Here is a 19,625-nt window from a genome sequence, read left to right as displayed (position 1 = left end):
GAGCAGGAGAGGTCAGAGATAGAAGGAGACACTGAGAAGGACAAAGAGAGGCAGGCAGAGATGAGAGAGGCAGGCAGTCGGAGACAGAGACCACAGGAACCCTCCTCTCCCGCTGCCCCCGGCCCCTCCCCATCGGGCCAGGGGCTGGCCAGTGTGAGCGACTCCCCTGTGGCTCCTTGGCAGTGGCTTTGGTGAATTCATTAAGCTAATTGTGTGGCAGACACCCGCCCCCTGCTTCCCCCACTCCCCTCGGGCTCCGCTTTAAGCTGTGCAAACCGCGGGCAAGTAAGAGGGAAGTGGCTGGCAGGCCTGGGGCCAGAGCAAAGGGAGGGCCGGTGGACTCCTGCTCAAGCCTCTCCGGAGCCCGCTGGGCAGGGTTGGCTGCGGGCAGTGTTCTCAAGGGGCAGGGTGGAGTCTCTTAAGGTGCATCGCCTCCCGTCCGGCCCCTGGGGATTGAGGGGATCCCTGTCTTTCAGGAGTTGAGCCGATACAGAAGCTTCCATGACCACTGAGGGCCCCCACTTGTGCCTGGGTGCCACCTTTCGACTCCTGAGGGATTTGGGGATCTCAACTCAGACAGGAGCTCCCATCTGGAACTTCGCCCGGGGTGGCTGCAGGATGAGGAGTGGGGATCATGTCTGCCAGCTCTATCGTACTGTCCTTTCCCGAGTGCTTAGTTCAGAGTGTTGCCCACAGTAAGCATTGCCTCATGGCATAGTGGATAGAGCGTGGTCCTGGAAGTCAGGAGGTCATAGGTTCTAATCCCAGCCTTGGCCACTTGTCTGCTGTGATCTTGGGCAAATCACTTCACTTCTCTATGCCTCAGTTACTTCATCTGTAAAACGGGGATTGAGACTGAGAGCCCCATATGGGACAGGGACTGTGTCCAACTAATTTGCTTGTATCCACCCCAGTGCTTAGTACAGAGCCTGGCACTTAGTAAGTGCTTAAAAAAAACCCCAGGAGCCTGCCAAGACCTTTGGATAATGCAGACAGCCTCCTCCCACCTCCCTAATCCTCAGTCTGGGACAGCAGTCACACGGGGTGCTGGGGAGAGAAAGCAGAGGGACAAATCCCAGCATTTGCCTGAATGCCACTCGAGGATCTGCAAAGGGCAGGCACAACTGCAGGCTGCGCCCAGCTCAACTGGAGGGTCTCCCAGCTGTGCTTGCCTGGAGGGTCAGGGGTTCAGGGCCCCGGCTGTTCTCTACCTTCTCTGATTCTCCTGTGCGAGGGACTTCTGAAGCTGGGCAGGGCATCGGGGATTGGGGGGGTCCTGGGGTGGGTCTTCAATGTTTCCCCTACCCAAGCGGGGGTCAGGGTGGATGTCAGAGGGAAATGAAGGCCTCAGTGCAAATGACTGGTGGGTACATTTCACCCAGACAGACAGACGGAGAGACCCCCTGCCCACACACTCTCCCCACCACCCCCTCCACTCCCCAAGCAGCCTACCTGGCAATATATTTCTGGTAAATATTTACATCTTCGGTGACAGCTGGTTTGTCTGTGGGCAATCCGTTCCTGGTGAGAGACACACAGGGCACAGCGGGTTAGCGGGCAAGGGGACGGCCCGGCTCCCCGCCCTGGAGGTTGGGGGGTGGGGACGGATTCTGGCTCCGAGTCGCCCGCTTCTCCTGCCCCTGTCCCTGTCCTCCCCTTGCTCTCTAGTTGGGGAGGGGAGTGCTGAAGACTCACCTGTGCCCAGAGGACAGTGGGGATGAGGGAGCACCCAGGCTGGGCTTGTGGGACTCGGGGGTGGCCGCGGCCACTGGGCAGGCTAATGTGAGCAGAGACTATCTCTATCTGTTGCTGATTTGTACATTCCAAGCGCTTAGTACAGTGCTATGCACATAGTAAGCACTCAATAAATACTATTGAATGAATGAATGACCGGCTCAGGTGGAGCTGGACGAGAGCTTCTATCAGGTATGGGGCTGGTACCCTCCTCCCTGAGGGCCTTGGGAAGTGGAGACTCTGGCAAGTGGCAGGAAGGTGGCCCAGCGGAGAGAGTGAGGAACCTAGGCCCATGGCTGAGGGCCGGCCTGGAGGGGATGGAGAAGCCCAGGCCCCGTCCAGCCCAATGCAGAGTCCCTGGTGAGGTCCAGAGCCTGGGCGGATGCCCCTGAGGGCTCTCTCTCTGCCCCCGCTCACTCGGACCGGTGTGTACAGGAAGCGTGTGGGGAGCTGGGCCGGGCAACAGGTTCCAGGGACTGCAAGGGAAGGAGCTGGGTGGGTGAGCGAGCGAGAGAGGAAGGCGGGAGAGCTGCGCTGATCCAGTGGGGGCTGGGGCAGGAGGGGTAGGAGAGACCCGTTTGAGAGCAGCTGGCAGTGAGGCCCTGGGCAGAGGCTGAGATCGCCTTGGCCATTACACAGGGGGAGGAAGCGATATGTAAAGGGGCCCCCTGAAGCTGGGATCAAGACCCCTTGTGAGAATCCAATATCTCCCTCAGCAGCTCGGAGCTCTGGCCCTGAGCGGGCACCAGCCAGCTGCAACATCAGACAAGGGCTCAGGCCTCTGCTGATCGAGGGGGGCAGGGGGAGAGAAAGAGAAAGAGAGAGAGACAGAGAGAGAAAGAGAGAGACACGGAAGCAGACAGAGGTAGCAAGTAGGATGGACACAGTGCCAGGGAGAGAATCTAGGCATCCCAACTGGCCATCTTTGGAACCCCAGGCCCGGTAGGAGAATGGAGGAACTTTCCGTTTATGCTTAGTTCTGGCACCCAGGCAAGGTCCCACACTGTGGGGTCAGGGGAATGCTGGCAGTGGTCGGGGGGCCAAGGGGGCAAACCTGCTGCTCCCCACTAGCCTTGCCCTGCCACAGTGTCCCCAGACCCACACAGTGTGCAGGTCTCACTGCCTGCAGTCAGTTGGCCTCCAGGATACCATCACTCCCAGCCAATGGGAGTCCTGTTAGAGCTGGTTCCTGTAGCCTACACTGAAGCAGCTGCTTGGGCCAGAGACTGGACAGGAGAGGTAATTTCCAGGCCCTCCAGACGCTGGATCTATGACCAGGGTCCAGGCACCCTGGCTTTAGGAGCAGCCTCTGACCTCTGACCCTCAGCTTGGACTCTTCAGCTCTGGCGACTCCAGGCCCAGCTGATGAGCATCCTGCAGGGAGGGCGGGCACAGGCCAGGCACCTTGGGTCGGGGGGGGGGGGGAAGAGCTGGGCTGAAACACACCAGTGCTCCAGGGTCCCCTCCATCAGGCCCACTCCGGCTCTGGAAGGCTCCGTGAATGGAGGCCGAGGTGCCCCAGGGAGGCCTGGCTCAGTTTCCCCTCTCCCCAACTCTGACAAGCTCCCCCACAACCCCAGTCTTCCCCTTCCCAACTCGTCCCGCTACGGGACCCCAGGCAGCCTGCACCCACCCCCTGCCCCCGCCAGACCTCGGCGTTCGGGTCCGGGGCCGCAGGCCCCCCCACCCACCAGAAGGGACTTACTTGACGGTGGAGACCGTCCCCGTGGTGATGGAGTCCGTCTTGGAGAAGGTGGACTTGAGATACTCGGGGGTGTTGAAGGGCAGGGAGACGGGTGGGTCGGGCCCGGGTCCCGGGGCACCGGGGACACTGGCGAGGGGTGCGGGGGCCAGGCTGGGGGCCGGGGGCACCTTGGCCGGGACCAGCTTCTGGATGTTGCGAACGTCGTACTTGGAGGGCCGCCCCACTTTGCCCGTCTTGAAGGCGATGGCGCCTCCCATGTCCGGGCTGCCCTCTCCGGGCTTGAACAGGTGCAGGTATTTGACATTCTCCAAGTCGTATTTGGATGGCTTCTTGTAAGTATTGCCGTTCTGGGGCCGCAGGCTCTCGCCAGTCTTCAGCTTCTGGATGAAGAAGTCGTACTTGGAGGCCCGGGCCATGAAGCCCTGCATCTGGGAGGTGCCGGCGGAAGGCAGGGGTAGGATGGTGGCCTTGGTCTCCAGGTGGGCGGTGCTGGGGGTGGGCAGCCTCAGCCCGGCCAGGGCACCTGCTTCCTTGCCGGCGCCCAGCCTGGCCGCCACGTCCTCGGCTTTGGCGGCATGGGCGGGCCAGGACAGGTGTTCTCCGGCCTTCAGCTTGCGGATGTACTCCTCGTATTTGGAGAAACGGGCCCGCTTGCCCAGGGCATCCTCGGCCGCCGTGGGAGCCGGGGCCGGGGCCGCCTCAGGGGCCGGGCTGGCGCGGAGCTTCTCAAAGCTGATCTTGCGGGCCAGCTCATCCCGCATGTTCTGGTCATCATAGCCAAACATGCCCAGGAACTCGTTCATGGTGGTGGCTGCATAGTCACGCAGCGAGGAGGCCTCCCCTGTGGTGGGAGAGGAGGAGGAGGAGGAGGAAGAGGAGGAGGAGGTGGTCACGCAAAGGGGAGAGGAGAGGGAGGGTGGGCCGGTCAAGGGCCTCTCCCCTTCCTCCTCCCCTCCCTCTCCCCGTTCATGCCCCCCCCTTTCCCCCCACGGGGCCGGGGGTGCGGGGGAGACATGATCTACGGACATTTGGCTCACTTGTTAGGTTTTACGACTCTTAAATTAATTTGTTTAAAAAAAAAGTAATTAATACTGGGGTAAAATAAAACGAGTTCATCAATGCCAGGAAAATCAATTTCCTAAATGTTCTGGCCGATGGCTTTTCAGTACATTAAACAAAGTTTCATAAATGTCTCCGCGCTCTCGCCTTGGCCTAATATGAGGGAAAAGTCATTTTACTGGAAAGGAGGCTGACACCAATCTGCTGCCCCGGCCTTCTCCCTCCCCTCCCGGGGAGGGGTGGGGCGGGGAGCAGGGATGGGGAAGGGAGCAGGAGGAGTGAGGGGGAAAGGGTGGGAGAGAGGGTGCAGGAAGGACCATGGGAAAGGGCAGAAGGGGTCGGGGGGTGGACGGGGCAAGCGAGAAGGCTCTGAGGTCAGGGACTGGGCTGATCCTAACCTGGAGAATTGGCCAGCCTAACCCAGACATCTTCAAGCTCATCCTCCCTTATCTTCTTTTCTTTTCCTTTCTTCCTTTCTTTCTTTCTCTTTCTTTCTTTCCTTCTTTCCTTTCTTTTCTTTTTTCTTTCTTTCTCTCGCTCTCCCCCCCCACCCACCGAGAGGGCTTTCCTACGCCCCCCACAGACCACCTGAGATCATTCTGCTGAGGCAGGGCTCACCGGGGTAGAGGGGCAGGAGGGCATGTTGGGGGAGTGCGGTGGGGGCAAGGGAGAGCTGGCTCACACTCCAGTGCCCTCCCAGAAACTGATTTGCTGGTCAGCGGAGAGAGGAGGAGGCGGGGAGAGAAGCAGAGCCTTCAAAGGGAGCTGGAGGTCACCCAATAACGGAGCAGAGGAGGAAATACAGATTGGTCTGACGTGCCAGCTCAGATTCGTTTAGGCTTCAATCTGACACGGTGTCCCTCCTCCCTCCCTTCTCGCGCCTGGCCTCGCCTCCTCCGCCGAGCCAAGATTGACTGCTTGCAGGAGTCCTTCAAACCGCCCTCGTCATCTCTTCCAGTCACTCGCTCCAGGGCTCCCGGGCTCCCGTGCTCCTGGGCGGGCAGTCAGAGCCGGGCCAGGGAAGGGCCCCCGGGAGCAGAAATGCCGATGGCTTTCCCGAGAAGGAGGGAGGGACCTCAAGGGGAGCGGGCATCTGGGATGCCCCATGGAGGCAAGTAGCATCTGGTGGATGTGGACATTGGGCTGCCTGGGAACGCAGCATGGTGTAGTGGATAGGGCATGGCCCCGAAAGTCAGAAGGACTTGGATTCTAATCTCAGCTCTGCCACTTGTCTGCTGTGTGACCTTGGGAAAGTCACTTAACTTCACTGTGTCTCAGTTACCACCTCATTTGTAAAATGGGGATTAAGACTGTGAGCCCCATGTGGGAAATGGGTTGTGTCCAATCTAATTAGTTTGTATCTACCCCAGCTCTTAGAACGATGCCTGGCACATAGTAAGTGCTTAACAAATACCATAAAAAAAGGACACGCGTGCGTGCACGCATACATACACACACACACAGAGGCATACCAAACTCCACCCCATGCACGACCACACGATGTACACTCAGACCCCAAAACTTTTCCCCTCCCACCTCTCATCCAGAACTACACAAACATGCACTCAGACCTACAGCCGTCACCACTCACAAATTAACACACCAAGTCCTACCCTCCATCCACCCAGAAGTCTGCTGGGTGCTACACTTGCTGCTGTACCCTCACCCTCCCTAATACAAGACTGTTCAGGCACTCACATACTGAAGTTCCGAGACGTGTGTTCTCAGTTCTCACCCTGGGCCTCCCTTGGGCCTTGGCCAATGGGTCTGGCCAGATGTGTTGAGGAATGAGGCGGGTGACAGGAAGGCAGAGGGAGTCCCCAAGAAGGGCAGGCCTGCAGCTTGGGGTTACCTCCTGTCCCTGGCACGTGCAGGGCAGCATGGTGCAGAGGAGGAGAGAGAGCACAGAGGAGAGGGAAGGAGAGGGTGTGGAGGAGAGGTGAGGGTGCAGAAGAGAGGACACAAAAGAGAAGAGAAGAAGTGGAGGAGAGGAGAGGGCACAGAGGAAAGGAGAGAGCACACAGAAGAGGAGAGAGCACAGAGGAGAGGAAAGGGTGTTGGGGAGGGGATAGGGCACGAGGGAGAAAAGAGGTCATGGAGGAGAGAGACTGTGGGGAAAAGAAGAGGGTGCAGAGGAGAGGAGAGAGGGTATGGAGTAAAGGAGAAGAGAGGAAAGGGTGCAGAGGAGAGGAGAGGGCAAAGAGGAGAGGGCCAAGCCTCTTCATTTTCTGCCACAGGAGAGGGGCTACTCGAAGGGGATAGGAGCCCAGCAGAGCACCCATTCAGAACAAGAACCATGGAGAGCTCAGGAAAGTGTGGGGAGGGGAGGAGGAGGAGCTGGGGAAGGAGAAAGACAGCTGTCCAGGCTTCTTGGAAGGCCTTTGGCTTTGGGTCAGGGAGAGGAAGAGGGAGAGGGAGGAGGGAAGGCGGGGAGGGAGGGAGGGAAGAGAGGAGAGAGAGAGAGAGAGAGAGAGTGTGTGTGTGTTCTGGGGGTGGGAACTGAGTTGATTTTCCCCAAGTTCTCTAGAGGATTAGTTCCCTCCAACCTCACTGTCCAGCACGTTTCTCTGGCTGCTCTCTGTTTCCTGACTCTCCTCATCAGCCCCCAAAGCAGTGCCAGCCTCACCCACAGAGCCCGGCCTTTAGCTGCCTGCAACTTCTTGGCAGCCTATTCCTGCTCCCCACACGACCCCCACTGAGGGCTTGGCCCAGTGTGGAGGGTTGGGGGGAGGGGAGTGGGGTAGCGACGGAGGGAAGGATAGGGGCAAGGGGCAGGGTGCCACCCTAAGGAGTCCAGAATGGAGGAGGCGGGTAGGAAAGAAATGGAGGGCGAATTTGCTTTGGGCAGTTCTCCTGGGAGGCCGAGCAGAATCACAGAAAGAGGCAGGGAGGCAGGAAAACAGGGAGGCAGGCAGGGAGGCAGGCTGGGGGCAGGCCAGGGGCAGGCCGAGGGTAGGCAAGGAGGAGATGGCACATCTAGGGGGAGGAGCAGGCTCTGCTTGCCAGCCGCTGGCCCAGCCAACCACTCAGGGCCTGGGGAAAGGTCTATAAATAGACTCGAGCAGCACTATATATGGCAGGACAACACCAAGGCTGCCCACAGCACTTGGAGAGATTGGGGGATGGGGGAGAGGAGGCTGGGAGCCCCAGGGGCCCTCTCGGCTTGGGGTGGCCCCCGAGAGAGACAGTTGGGGTACGAGAATGGCCTGCAGAAGGGAGGAGTGCAGGGGGAACTGGGAGGTGACGCAGGGGTCAACTAGACAGTAGTACTTGGGGGTCCTGGGAGTTGAATTGAGGAGAGCTGAAGGGGTCTCTCCAAAGATCAAATTGGCCACTTCCTGCTGGTGGCCACATCTGGCTATGGTTTGAAGTGACTCTGCCACCGAGCACCATTAGCCAGCACTAAGGGTGAACCAGAGTGACTTGGGGGGGGGGGGGCGGGCCCCAGCTCTGACCCCTGCCTTGCCTCAGCTAGCCAGGCTGGGGAGTGGGGCGGTGCGGCACTTCTGCTTGGCAAGAAAGTGAGCCTCACCCCCTACCACTCCCAACTCCTGCCCCCGGAGCCCCAACTGTGACTTCCTGCTCAGCTCCCCTGTTCCCAGACCCCCTCCCCCAGAGAAGAGCAGAGAGGGCTGGGAACTGGGGTGCCAGCTGGGTCCTGGAGGGAGAGGGCAGGTGCCCCTCCCCTCCCCTCCCCCCACTCTCCCCAAGTCCCAAGCGCTGGAGCAATCACCTTGTGTCTGGAAGCGGCAAGGGCTTCCCTATCAGAGGAAACTGAAGGTCACACTTTTCCTCATTGATCTTGCAATGTTTGTTAATTACTCTGTCACTGATGTGGCGAAGGATAATTAAACAGCTCTGTTTATATCTTATATGCATAATTATGTGGCTGCGCTAGGCTCCCCGGCGGGTGGGGAGGAGATGCTCCCCTCACAGCGGGAGGGGGTGGCGGGGCGGGGGGGGGACCGAGGGGGATGGGTGGGCATCCTGGACCCACTCCGCCTAGGCCACCCAGGGGCCGGGAGGAGGAGGAGGAGGAAGCCAAGGGGGATCTGCCAAGAAGGAGCATGAGCCTGGGAAATTGGGATCCTAAGGGTGATGATCCCAGATTCTAGCACTTCTGACCCCAAGCCCCAGCCTTCACCAAGTGGACTGGCTGCACCACCTCTCCCCTCTACCTCCGGGAGAGGTGCAGTCGGTGCTGGGATGGGTAGGAGGGAGAGGGGAGAGAGTTAGCGGCCTCTCCGCCTAGGGTCGGGGGAAGTGAGGCCGACGTGAAGTCAGAGACTGGGAGAGGTTTGGGATTGGGAGAGGTTCTCAAACACCGAGATTGCCAGTTCCACAAAGAGGGGAAGGAGGGGCAAAGGGGAGGGCAGTGAAGAGAGGAGGAAGAAGAGGAGGAAGGATGGCTGTGTGAGGAAGAGCCTCGGGTGAGAATCTGTCGGGCAAGCAAGGGAGAAGGCAGTCGAGAACTCAGCAACGGGAGGTAGGGGGAAAGGAGGCAAGGCCAGCGGCCTCTCCTCGCCTTCTCCTGGTGGGGTGAGAGCAGCCCAACTTGGCTGGAGTCCTTTCAAGAGTCAACGGAGAACAAGCAACCCCAGATTTGGACCGGAACAGCAGAGTCCCCTGGGCACACACACGCCATACCCCCAGCATGCACACCCTGAACACAACCCCCCTGCCCCAACACACATACTCCAGCACACACACGCCATACCCCCAGCATGCACACCCTGAACACAACCCCCCGCCCCAACACACATACTCCAGCACACACATGCTGAAACCCTCCCCTCACCGCCACAGGCACTTAGACCCTGAACACTCCCCACAGCATACACATGCTGAACACACACCCTGAACACACTCCTTACATAGGCACACTGAACACTCCCCCCACCCAAATTCCCACAACACCCTCACCCTGCACCTTAGCTGTCAACCCCTTGGGTCAATGGAGATCACTGTTATGTCCCTATGATCTCATATCTACCCCAGCACTCAGTACAGAGCTTGGCACATAGTAAGTGCTTAACCAATGCCACCGTTATTGGGATGTTTATTATGGCTTCCCATAGGTTTCCAGCTGTTCCAGCTTTTTGAGCCTCAACGACTCCAAGCCTCATCCATCCCAGAGGTCCAATTAGATCCAACAGTGGGCTGGAAAGTGCAGAGTACTTCCGAGCAGGGTTGAAACAACCCCCAAATTGAAGTCTTCCAAGGCTGCCCATCACTGACCGCCTCACTTACTTCCTTCCCTCCCCAAAACCCCCCACCCCCAACCCTTCCCCTCCCACTACCTGTTCAAAATGCTTATTTGGGGGCCCTGAGGTTACCATTTCTCTGAACTGGGCTGGAGACTCTGGAATTTGAAGGGAGACTAGAAGAGAGACTGAGGGGTTATCGGGCCATTCTTTGGACTTGGGCTTACCAAGGGTGCTTGACCCTCGAAAGCACCATCCCCCTGACTCACTTACATAGGAGCAGGCAGCAGTCTGGTGGGCAGCAGTTCAGTGGGTAAGCCCTAATGCCAGTCAAGTTCTACCCTCCCTCTCCCCTCACCTCCCAGCAGGCCACGGCGCTCCTCAGACTGATTGCATGCGGCCACTGGGCCCCGCTCAGGCCTGGCCCAAGTTCAGGGTTGGCACCCGAGCTCTGACCCTCCACCCCAGACAAACAGATTGAGTGGGGCCCGGCCGCTCCCTCTCCCTCACGCCCACATGCATGCCCTCCTCCGCCCCACGGGTAGTCCCAGGCAGGCACCCTCCCCTCCCGCCGGTCCTGGCTCCGCTCCACTCCTCCAAACTGTTCCTCATTCCACCCTCTTCTTCCCAAACAGTCAGGCCTTCTGCTTCCCCCATGCTCCACCTTCATTCCAGCCACCGCCAGATCAGGTCTTAGCCCCACCCTCCCCTCCTTCGTAGCCCTCTGGGCCACCCTTGCCTCCCTTAGCCTCAAGGTGCTTAGCAGGGGGCTTGGCTGGGAAGAGGTCCCAGGCTCCAGAGAGGTTGTACCCTTCCACCATCCTCCTTCCTCCACATCCCTGGCTTTTCCCATTTCACCAGTCTCGATTGGTCTCCTGACCAATCGGGATCGAGCCAGGTCCTGGCAGCAGCAGTCTCTCCCCTCAGGGATGCCAGCCAGTCCCTGGCTCCCCCAACCCCCTCCAGCCCGGGCTCTCCCCTAAGCAGCCTGGCAGGCCCGAGCTGGCAGGCATGAGCCCGGCCAGGACCTTGGAGGATGAGCACGTGCCGAGGGTGGAGACCCAGAGCCCTCAAAGTCTGAGGCCAGTGCCCCTTGTGCTGAGCTGAGCCGAATCAGGCTGTTCTGGGGAGGGCAGGGGACAGAGGAGAGGAAGCTCAGGGGATGGGAGGAGGGAGGGAGGGAGGATAGAGGAAAGGAGGGAGGGAGGGAGGGCACAGGACGGGAAGGGCAGGCAGGTGGCTTACCTGAGGCCTGCTTGGTGCCGTGTCCGCTGGCGTCCTTGGTGGCTGCCCCATCCGAGTCCCGTTCGTCCAGGAAACTGCTGTCCTGAGAGGAGGTGGCGGGGCCCCGGGGCTCCTCCCCAGGGTTGTCCTCCTCATCACTGCAGCCCTTAGGCTGCACCATGTAGACACCCTCCGGGGGCAATTCTGGGCCCTCCCGGGCACCCCTGACCAAGGGAACAACCCTGGGGGCGGGGGCCGTTGGCTCCTCGCCGTACTCCCCGTTAACCCACTTCTCGATCACCGCCCGCCGTTTGTCCTCCTCGGTGCGGGGAGCCCGGGCAGCCCCCGCGGGCCCGGCCTCCGGTCCGCTGCGATCCTTGTCCCGGGGGGCCGCGGGGCTGCGGGGTCCTGCCTCCGGCCGGGATCCCGGCTCTGCCCCCTGCTCCACCACCACCTGGCGGCTCAGCTTGGCGCAGATGGCGTTGAGCTTCAGGCCGCCTTTGCGCTTGGCAGCCATCGCGGGTTTTCCTGAGGGCGGGTCAGCGCACAGAACTCCTTCAGCTGCGGGGCGAGAGGGGAGATGGGCGGCGGTCAGGTGGACAGTCTATAGGGTGGATTGAGCCCAGCCCGCAGACGCCCTCCATCTGCCCCCTGTCTTCCCACCTCATTCCCTCCCCTCTTGCCGGGTCCTCCCTGGTCCCAGTTGGGCTCTGCAAGGCGGCCACCAGCCGGACCATGTCAGGCACCAGGGGAGAGTCCAGTCCATTCTCCAGAGCAGGATGGGCAAGGGACAGTCCCTGAAGGTCTGGTGGTGGTCCCAGCCTTGTCGGCCTTGTGCACTCAAGAAGCAGCTCAGCAGAGCCAGGTCCACAGCAGCTTCACACCTCATTCACTGATTCACCTTGGATCACGGTTCCCAGGTCCCGGGCACCTCTCCTCTTGGGCCACACCTCCCCACCCGGGTTCTGTCTGGTTCCAGCCCCACAGTGGGCAATGCCCACCACTGCCACCCAAAACCCCTCCTCTCAATCGATCAATCAGCCACTGTTATTCATTGAGCATTTCCTATGTGTGCAGAAGGCTGTACTAAGCACTTGGGAGGGTCCAGTACAATAGAGTGAGTAGACACATGGACACAGGGTTCTAATTCGGGCTCTGCCACTTGTCTGCCGTGTGACCTTGGGCATGTCACTTCACTTCTCTGTGTCTCAGTTACCTCATCTGTAAAATGGGGATTGAGAATGTGAGTCCCACACGGGGACAGGGTCTGTGTCCAACCCGATTTGGGTGTATCCACCCGAGTGCTTAGTTTGGTGCCTGGCACGCAGTAAGCACTTAACAAATACCACAGTTATTATTATTAAATATTAAGAAGCTTACTCTTGGAGCCTAGCCCCCATTCTCTGCTGTTACCTTCTGCCCTCTAGTATAATTTCGGGAAAGATTCTGGGCCTGGGAGTCAGAGGCCTGGGGTTCTAATCCCAGCTCCTCCACCTGCCTGCTGGGTGACATGCCTCAATTTCCTCATCCATAAAGTGGGGGTGAACTACTTGTTCTCTTTCCCACTTAGACTGCAAAATCTATCTTGGGCAGGGACTACATCTGACCCAATTATCTTATATCTACCCCAGTATTTAGTACAGTGCTTGGGACATAATAAGTACTTAATAAATATTATTTTTATTATTGGCTCTCCTATGGCCCCACCTATCTTTCCACACCCATCCTCTCCACGCCCACCCTCTCATCTGTTCCCCAGGCTCAGATGCAGCCCTGCTGGTTGAGTAGCCCCTCTGCCCCTCCTTACTCCAGATCCACTCTTTCCCTTTTCCATTTGAGGAAGAGCCGGAGGGGGAAAAGGAAAAGGGGGAGGACGGAGCCACCACCACAGGAAGCAGGCCCCTGGCCTCCTCCTCCTCCTGCCCTGCCCCCTCCCCAGCCCCCGCCCCCACCAGGCGACTGAGATCCCCCGGCGCACCCTCCACCAACCCAGGAGCTGCTGTGACAGCCCTTAATCCCCTAACATGACAGCCCGACACAAACAGCCTGAAACTCTAGCCACACTGTCCAAGCGCCAGCCCTGCTGCTCCACGCTCCAACCCCCCATAGCTCCCGCCTCCCTCTGCTTCCTCCCGCCTCCGGTTGGCAGCCAGGAGAGTAGCTTACCCCTGCCCCAGGACCGCCCCCGCCACTCCTTCGGGCTGGGAGGGCAGCTACGCCTATTCTCACATTCTTCAACGCACACACCTATGGGTCTATGTCCACAAACAGGCACACAGCTGTACACATACACACACAAGCAGACACACACATCCACAGGAACACACCCCAGGGCCACAGACACACCTGCACATGCCTGCACACATATCCTCCTGCATACACAGAGTTATCTCCTTCCCAAAGTACTCTGGGCAGCACAGTCGGACAGATCCTACACCGTGTCTTCCCAATGTGATCAAGATTTAACTTTCATGACTATAGACAGATACACACACAAACCCTTGTCCTTCCCCTCAGGACAGATGTATGGCTCCCAACTACAAGACACAGCTGTGGGCACTGTAGCGACATGCTCACCTGCCGATGCTCCCACCCGGCACATCCCTTGAGGTCCATCCGCCCACCCCTCTGATGGTCTCGCCTGCTATTTGCAAGGAGCCCCAGGGGACCAGTCCACACTGACACTGTACCCTCTGTCCCGTCCACCCCTACCTCTGGGCCATGGTCCTTCATCTGAGTCCAACCTCAGCTCAGGCCTCCCCTGGCTCTTCCAGCCATGAGTCCACCAGCTCACCTCCTTGCAGTGTTCCCCCCACCCCCATCCCTCCCTCCCTCTGGTGTCTGTGCATCTGCCCTTGCGTGGGGACCCTGGGGCCTCCTAGGCCGGGAATCACATAGGATGGAAGTTGGGGGTGGCCAGGCCCTGCAAGGGCTGCCCAGGAAATCCCAGGAGACTGATGGGATCCGGCCAGGCCCTTCGAGGGCTGCCGGGGGAATCCCAGGAGACAGATGGGATGCAGAGAGAATGTCTGGCCCCATCCGACCCCAACTCCCCTCCCTCCCTGAAGCGGTCACTTCTCCGGGGCCCACTTCCTCTGGTCGCCAGCCACACCCCAGGCCGCCCACCCCAACTGGTCCTCTCTTGGAGAGGAAGGAGGGGGCACAGAGGAAGAAGAGGAGGAGGAGAAGGAGGTGGCAGCAGCACTATTTTTATCAGGAGGTGAGCAGCCAAGTGAACCCAGCAGATGGACGGCAAATGAATCTATAAATATTTATCTGTAGGAAGTGGGACAGAGCTGCCCCTTGCCGGGGGGGTGGGGGTGGCCTGCACTTGCTTCATGGGACCCCACCTTCCTCAGCCTCCACCCATCCTAGGGCCTCACCTCCCTCCCCCTGTCTCCCAGACCCGCTTTCCAGTCAAGTTGTTCCATCAGGCACTGAACTGGGAGCCCACTGCTCTTCCCCTCCAGCTGCTATCCAGGGCCCCTCTGGCAAGGGTCTCCCTCTCCTCTCCCCCCTCACTCCCAGTCCACGGGGTCCCAGTTCTCTGTCCCCATCCTCTCGGGGCTGCTCCCCAGGACACCTGTCCCTCAGCTGCTGATCCATTCCCCAGACACCTGCCACCCAGATGTTGCTCGGCTTTTCTCCACCGCCTGGCCTGGCCCAGCCCGGCCCCACTTGCCCTGCTCCTTTCACTCCTGTCCCCTTCCTCTGCCCTGCCCGGGGACCACCTTAGGTGGATGGAAGGAGGGAAGGCAGGCAGGCAGGCAGGTGGGGGCCGTAGTGGACTCACTCCTCCAAACTTCTCCCAACCCAGGCCGGGACGGGGTGTGGCGGGGTGGCCCGGCTGCTGGGGCGGCATCGGGGGTGCCCAGGGACAGAGTGAGGCCTGCCTGCTCTGGGATCTAAACTGGACTCCCATCCTCGGCAGAGGGCCGGCCGCCGCCTCCCAGTTATCCTACCCCGCCCCGTGGCTCCGGCCCGTGTAAACATCCCCCCAACTTTCCTCCCCGAAGGTAAACGATGAAGCCTGGCCTCAATGGGCGGAAGCCATCCGTCCCGGGAGCCTGTCACCGCCCCTTTCATCTCCTTCCCGCCACCAGTTCGCCCGCCACTCTGTTTACACTGGTGGTTTCCTCTGGGAACAATACCGCTGAGGGGGCAGCCCCATGAGGGCGGGGGCCTGAGGGGTCCCTCCCTCCTTCCCATTCTTGGACAGAGCAGCAGTGGGGAGTAGGGGATAAAGGGAGATGGTGTAGTCGGGGAACTGGACGGCCAGGGAAAGGGCAGGGATGGCCCCTGCCTCTGGGGCCTAGATCTCACCTGTGTCTCCTCCTCCAGATGCCCGTGTGGATCACACGGGCCCCCAACACTCTGGTACCCATATCACTCCGGGGCCCGACTTCAGCATCCCTGATCCCGGGGCAGGTGAGGGGAGCAGAAGCAAGTGGACAATTGAATCCTGGATGGAAGTTTAGTTCCAAGTGATAGAATGGCCTTCCCCCTTCTCCTTGGCAGCCACAGCCCTGCGAGGGCATATTTGCCTGTGTGTGTGCATGAGTGTGAATGTGGCTGTGTATGTGAGAGAGTGTGGGAGGATGAGGTACAGGAGAGGAGATGGGCAGGGATCCCAGAGGAACAGAGAAGGAAGGAGCCGGAGGTATGTAGGAAAGCTAGCTGCCCAGTCCCCGACCCACACCCCTTGGCCCCGACTGGGGCTGCCCAACCCTGGTCCTGGCACAGTCTGACTGTGACTAGGCCCGGGCGAGACGGGGAAGGGAAATCAGAGAAACAAGATCATCTTCACAAAGGAAGCGCTGGTCAGGTGCCAGGGGGCTGGCATGGGGTTGGACAGTGCCCAGGAAGCACAGCGTGGCACCGGGCCCATCACACCTGCATCGCTCCCTCTGAAACAGACACCGGGCGGGCAGGTGTTCCCAGCACGTGCACACACACGTGCACACACGCACACACCACACATACATACACCTGCACACGCCTGCATGCTCCCTGCATTCGCACACAGCCCCAGTCACAGCTTCTCCCCGGGCTTGTCTCTGGCCCTCCACCCCTTCCCTCTCCTCCAGAATCCAGCCCCCTTCCCGGGCACCCACGCCACAGAATCCCCTAAAGTGTTAACTGAGATGGGTAAAATGGCACAGCAGATTGCTACACTAAATAATTTACTAATATTTATAAATATTCAAATCAGTCGGCTTCAGGAATTGAGGGGGGGTTGGGGGGGTGGTCGGGAGAGGGATGGAGGCATTAATTCCATCCATGACTCTCTCCAAATTCAACCGAGGGCCACTCCCCCTGCCAAGCACCCGGGTGGGGCGCTGGCACTTCAACTCCCGCAGCCTCGCAGCTGGGGCCCTCGCCCTCGCCCAGGCGGGCAGAGAGGAGGCTCCCGGAGACCAAGGCCCTCCTTCCTCTCTCTCTCCCTCTGGCCTTTCTGGGAGCCCCAGCTACCTTGACCCAGGCTGCCCTAGCCCTGCCCTCTCCCCAGGGTTGGCAGTGGGAGGATCCCAGTCTGCTGCCGCCCACCCCCCTCCCCTCCTGCACAGCCCACCTGTCCCCCTTCATAGGATCCTAGAGATTCCCCTAACCCTCGCTTCAGCGCTCCCCTTTGCTGGCCCCGGAGGGTGGCATGGGTCGGGGGCAAGGGCCTGGGGGCGTAGGTGGCCTGGGTGGCAGGGTGAGGGACTGGTGAGCCCGGTCAGGCCCCCCCATAGTGAGTGATGTGACTTTTTGGGATCAGGCTGCCTGTCAGCCGGCTGGGCGGTTGTGCTTTATAGGCTCTGCTCGCCGGCTCTGAACTCCCTGGTAGGAAATAAAGTTCTCCCCGCGCGTCCCTTCTAAACATTTCACTCAGTGGAAACGGTGTTTAAGAAAAATGAGGACATATTTCTTCTTAAGGATGCAGTATCCCCCTTCCGCCGCCTAATTCCTGCCGTATATCAGCAGGAAGGGAGGCTGGGGGGTGGTGGGGGCTACTGCCTGGTGGGGGGGGGGCGGGGGCGGGGGTGAGAGGGTCTCGTTTGCACAGTGCTGACGGGTTTATGCCCTGGCAGGAATCAAAGCTGCTTTGGGGCCGGGAAAGGTCTCTCCAGGTTGCGGTCCCGGAGGCAGGGGAATGGCTGTTTAGTCCTGTTGCATCAGGCCTTGCCTCCCCATGTCTCCTTCCAGGAATGCTTGCATCTCTCCTGGCCCCTGCCTGCCACTGCGGCCACCAGGGGCCCCGAGTCCCACCATGCTTCACCTGGGCAGGCCTCATGGGGCCAGACTAGGTTCTGCCCCCGGGGTGGCTCCCCCAGTACCCCCGGCTGCAGCGGTCCGAGCCCTGTCTGCCCTGTGCCCCCGGCTCCGCTCCCCCTGACCCCACCGTCCCCTGCTTGCCTCACCCCCCAGTTCTGCTCCCCACCACTGCTCCCCCTCGACTGCACACACCAGGGGTCCTGGGGGTAGGGGAAGCCCTGTTAGGGTCCTGGGCAAATCATTCAGGGGGAATCCTGCGCCCGCCCGGCTCCCAGCTTCGTCCCTGGGGAAGGAAGGTCCGCAAGACCCACAGCCCTGCCCTGGGCCCGGACCCCCTCCCCACTACCCTTCTGGAGAGGGAGGGAAGGGGGGGGGCAGGGCCCCACACGCTTTCCCCTTTTGTTTATTTATTTATTATGATTTTTTCGTCCAGTTAAAAGGTTTACTATCCAGACGAGTCTAAGTGGCCTCACTTAGCGTAAGTAACTCTATAAATCAGGGGAACTGTTAGCATCCACCACACAGCCCAGCCATCAATCTCCCCCCAGGTCACAGCCGAACAGGAAGGCGGGGAAAAGAGTTACCACCCAGGGGAGATTTAAAACACTGCATACACACACACACACACACACACACACACACATACACACGCACACACACACACTCAACACCGTGAGTGCTCACACACACAGCCCTGCACACCCATAGCTCTGTGCCCACCCACAGGACGGTAAACACACACGGGTCTTCCCACTTCCTTGCAGTTGCACAAAGCACTACAAGAGTATCCTTTGGTGAGCACAAATGTCATATCTTATGCACCCTTACACACCACGCCGCGACCAAGGACAATCTGCCCCCCGTTCAGCTAGCCACCTGCTAATATCGCAGAGCCTTTTCTCTGCGGTTCCATTAGATTCATTCAGAAGGGGCTGGGGGGTGTCCTATGGCTGGTAGGGTGGGGCGGGGGACAGATAGGGTGGGGAACTGACTGATCTTCTATTACTAAAGCCCTGGGATGGCCTGGACATACACAGACATCTGTGTGCACAGATCGTGCACAGACACAAACAGGCACCTGTGTGCACAGACCTGCTTCCATGAACACACATAGGCATAGTCTGCACAGGTCTGCTAACACCTATACATAGTTACACAGTACCAACACTGTGCCCACACACACCTGTATGTGGCCTAAACATACAGTCTAGTGTGTGCACACACACACACATCCATATACGCACACTCATACACACATCCACTCCTCACAGGGTGAACACACACAGGTACAAACCCACAAGGGTCAGGAATGCTTGCATCCTAAGTGTGGAAATATCACAATGAAATTCAGCATTGTCCTAGGAATAAATACAAGTTCAGTCACTCATTTCTTCTTCCTCCCATCTCTCCTGAGTGAGGCTCTGGAAGCAGTGTAAGAGCAAGGGTTTCCCAACCTGTGGAGGGGATCGGCTACAGCACGCGGTGGAGGAAGGGGCTGCCTTTTGCAGCCCTACCTGGGCCGACTCCAAGGTGATGGGCAGGGAATGTGTCTGTTATATTGTTGTGTTGTACTCTGCCAAGCATTTAGTATAGAGCTCCGCACATGGTAAGCGCTCAATAAATATGATTGATTGATTGATGGAAGGGTTATCTCCTCTTCCTTCCCCTCCCCCAGGCAGGAATAGTCAGCCAGTCAGTCAATCTTATTTATTGAGTGCTTACTGTGAGCAGAGAACTGTACTAAGAGAAGCAGCGTGGCTCAGTGGAAAGAGCACGGGCTTTGGAGTCAGAGGTCATGAGTTCAAATCCCAGCTCCGCCACTTGTCAGCTGTGTGACTCTGGGCAAGTCACTTAACTTCTCTGTGCCTCAGTTACCTCATCTGTAAAATGGGGATTAAGACTGTGAGCCCCACGTGGGACAACCTGATTCCCTTGTGTCTACCCCAGCGCTTAGAACAGTGCTCGGCACATAGTAAGCACATAACAAATACCAACATTATTATTATTACTAAGTGCTTGGGAGAATACAATGTAACAATATAACAAATATATTCTCTGTCCAATAGGAGCTTACTCAGGAATGGACTGTTGGAACCAGGCCGGGGTTAGGGGTGGGGTGGAGCATGGGGGGAGAGAGCGAGGAAACCAGCTAGAGCAGGGCGTGCACTCAGGCCTCCTGCTCTCCCACCCACCTGCCCAGGTTAGCCCCTTCCTGGGGGCTGGAGCCCCCAATCACCGGGGGCATCCTTGACCCCAACCAACCACTCAGGGAGGGACACGCACACACACCACCTCACCCAACTCTCAATCTCCTCTGCCTGATGCCCGCACCAGTCCCATAGACACCCGAGATCCCCGTACCCCTGACCCCAACCTCCCCATTGCCAGGGCCTCAGGGCTGCTTCAATCAACGGTATTTACTGAGCTCTTACTGTGCACAG

General features: G+C 59.2%; 1 protein-coding gene across 1 annotated transcript in view; it reads right to left on the bottom strand.

Annotated features, from left to right (window-relative positions):
* The window catches only part of CASZ1 (castor zinc finger 1), an 84,177-nt gene that overhangs the window by 31,765 nt on the left and 32,787 nt on the right, over nt 1–19,625 (bottom strand). The window contains exons 3-5 of the mRNA XM_029065965.2: nt 10,948–11,487; nt 3,440–4,280; nt 1,453–1,521 (exon numbers count right to left, since the gene is read on the bottom strand). Coding sequence (XP_028921798.1) covers nt 1,453–1,521; nt 3,440–4,280; nt 10,948–11,487 — 1,450 coding nt within the window. The remainder of the gene's footprint in view (nt 1–1,452; nt 1,522–3,439; nt 4,281–10,947; nt 11,488–19,625) is intronic.

The sequence above is a fragment of the Ornithorhynchus anatinus genome, chromosome 5, assembly GCF_004115215.2.
Source record: "Ornithorhynchus anatinus isolate Pmale09 chromosome 5, mOrnAna1.pri.v4, whole genome shotgun sequence".
In the NCBI taxonomy this organism is placed as follows: domain Eukaryota; kingdom Metazoa; phylum Chordata; class Mammalia; order Monotremata; family Ornithorhynchidae; genus Ornithorhynchus; species Ornithorhynchus anatinus.
The sequence above is the reverse complement of the archived record's forward strand: the minus strand, read 5'-3'. Positions and strand labels throughout refer to the sequence as shown.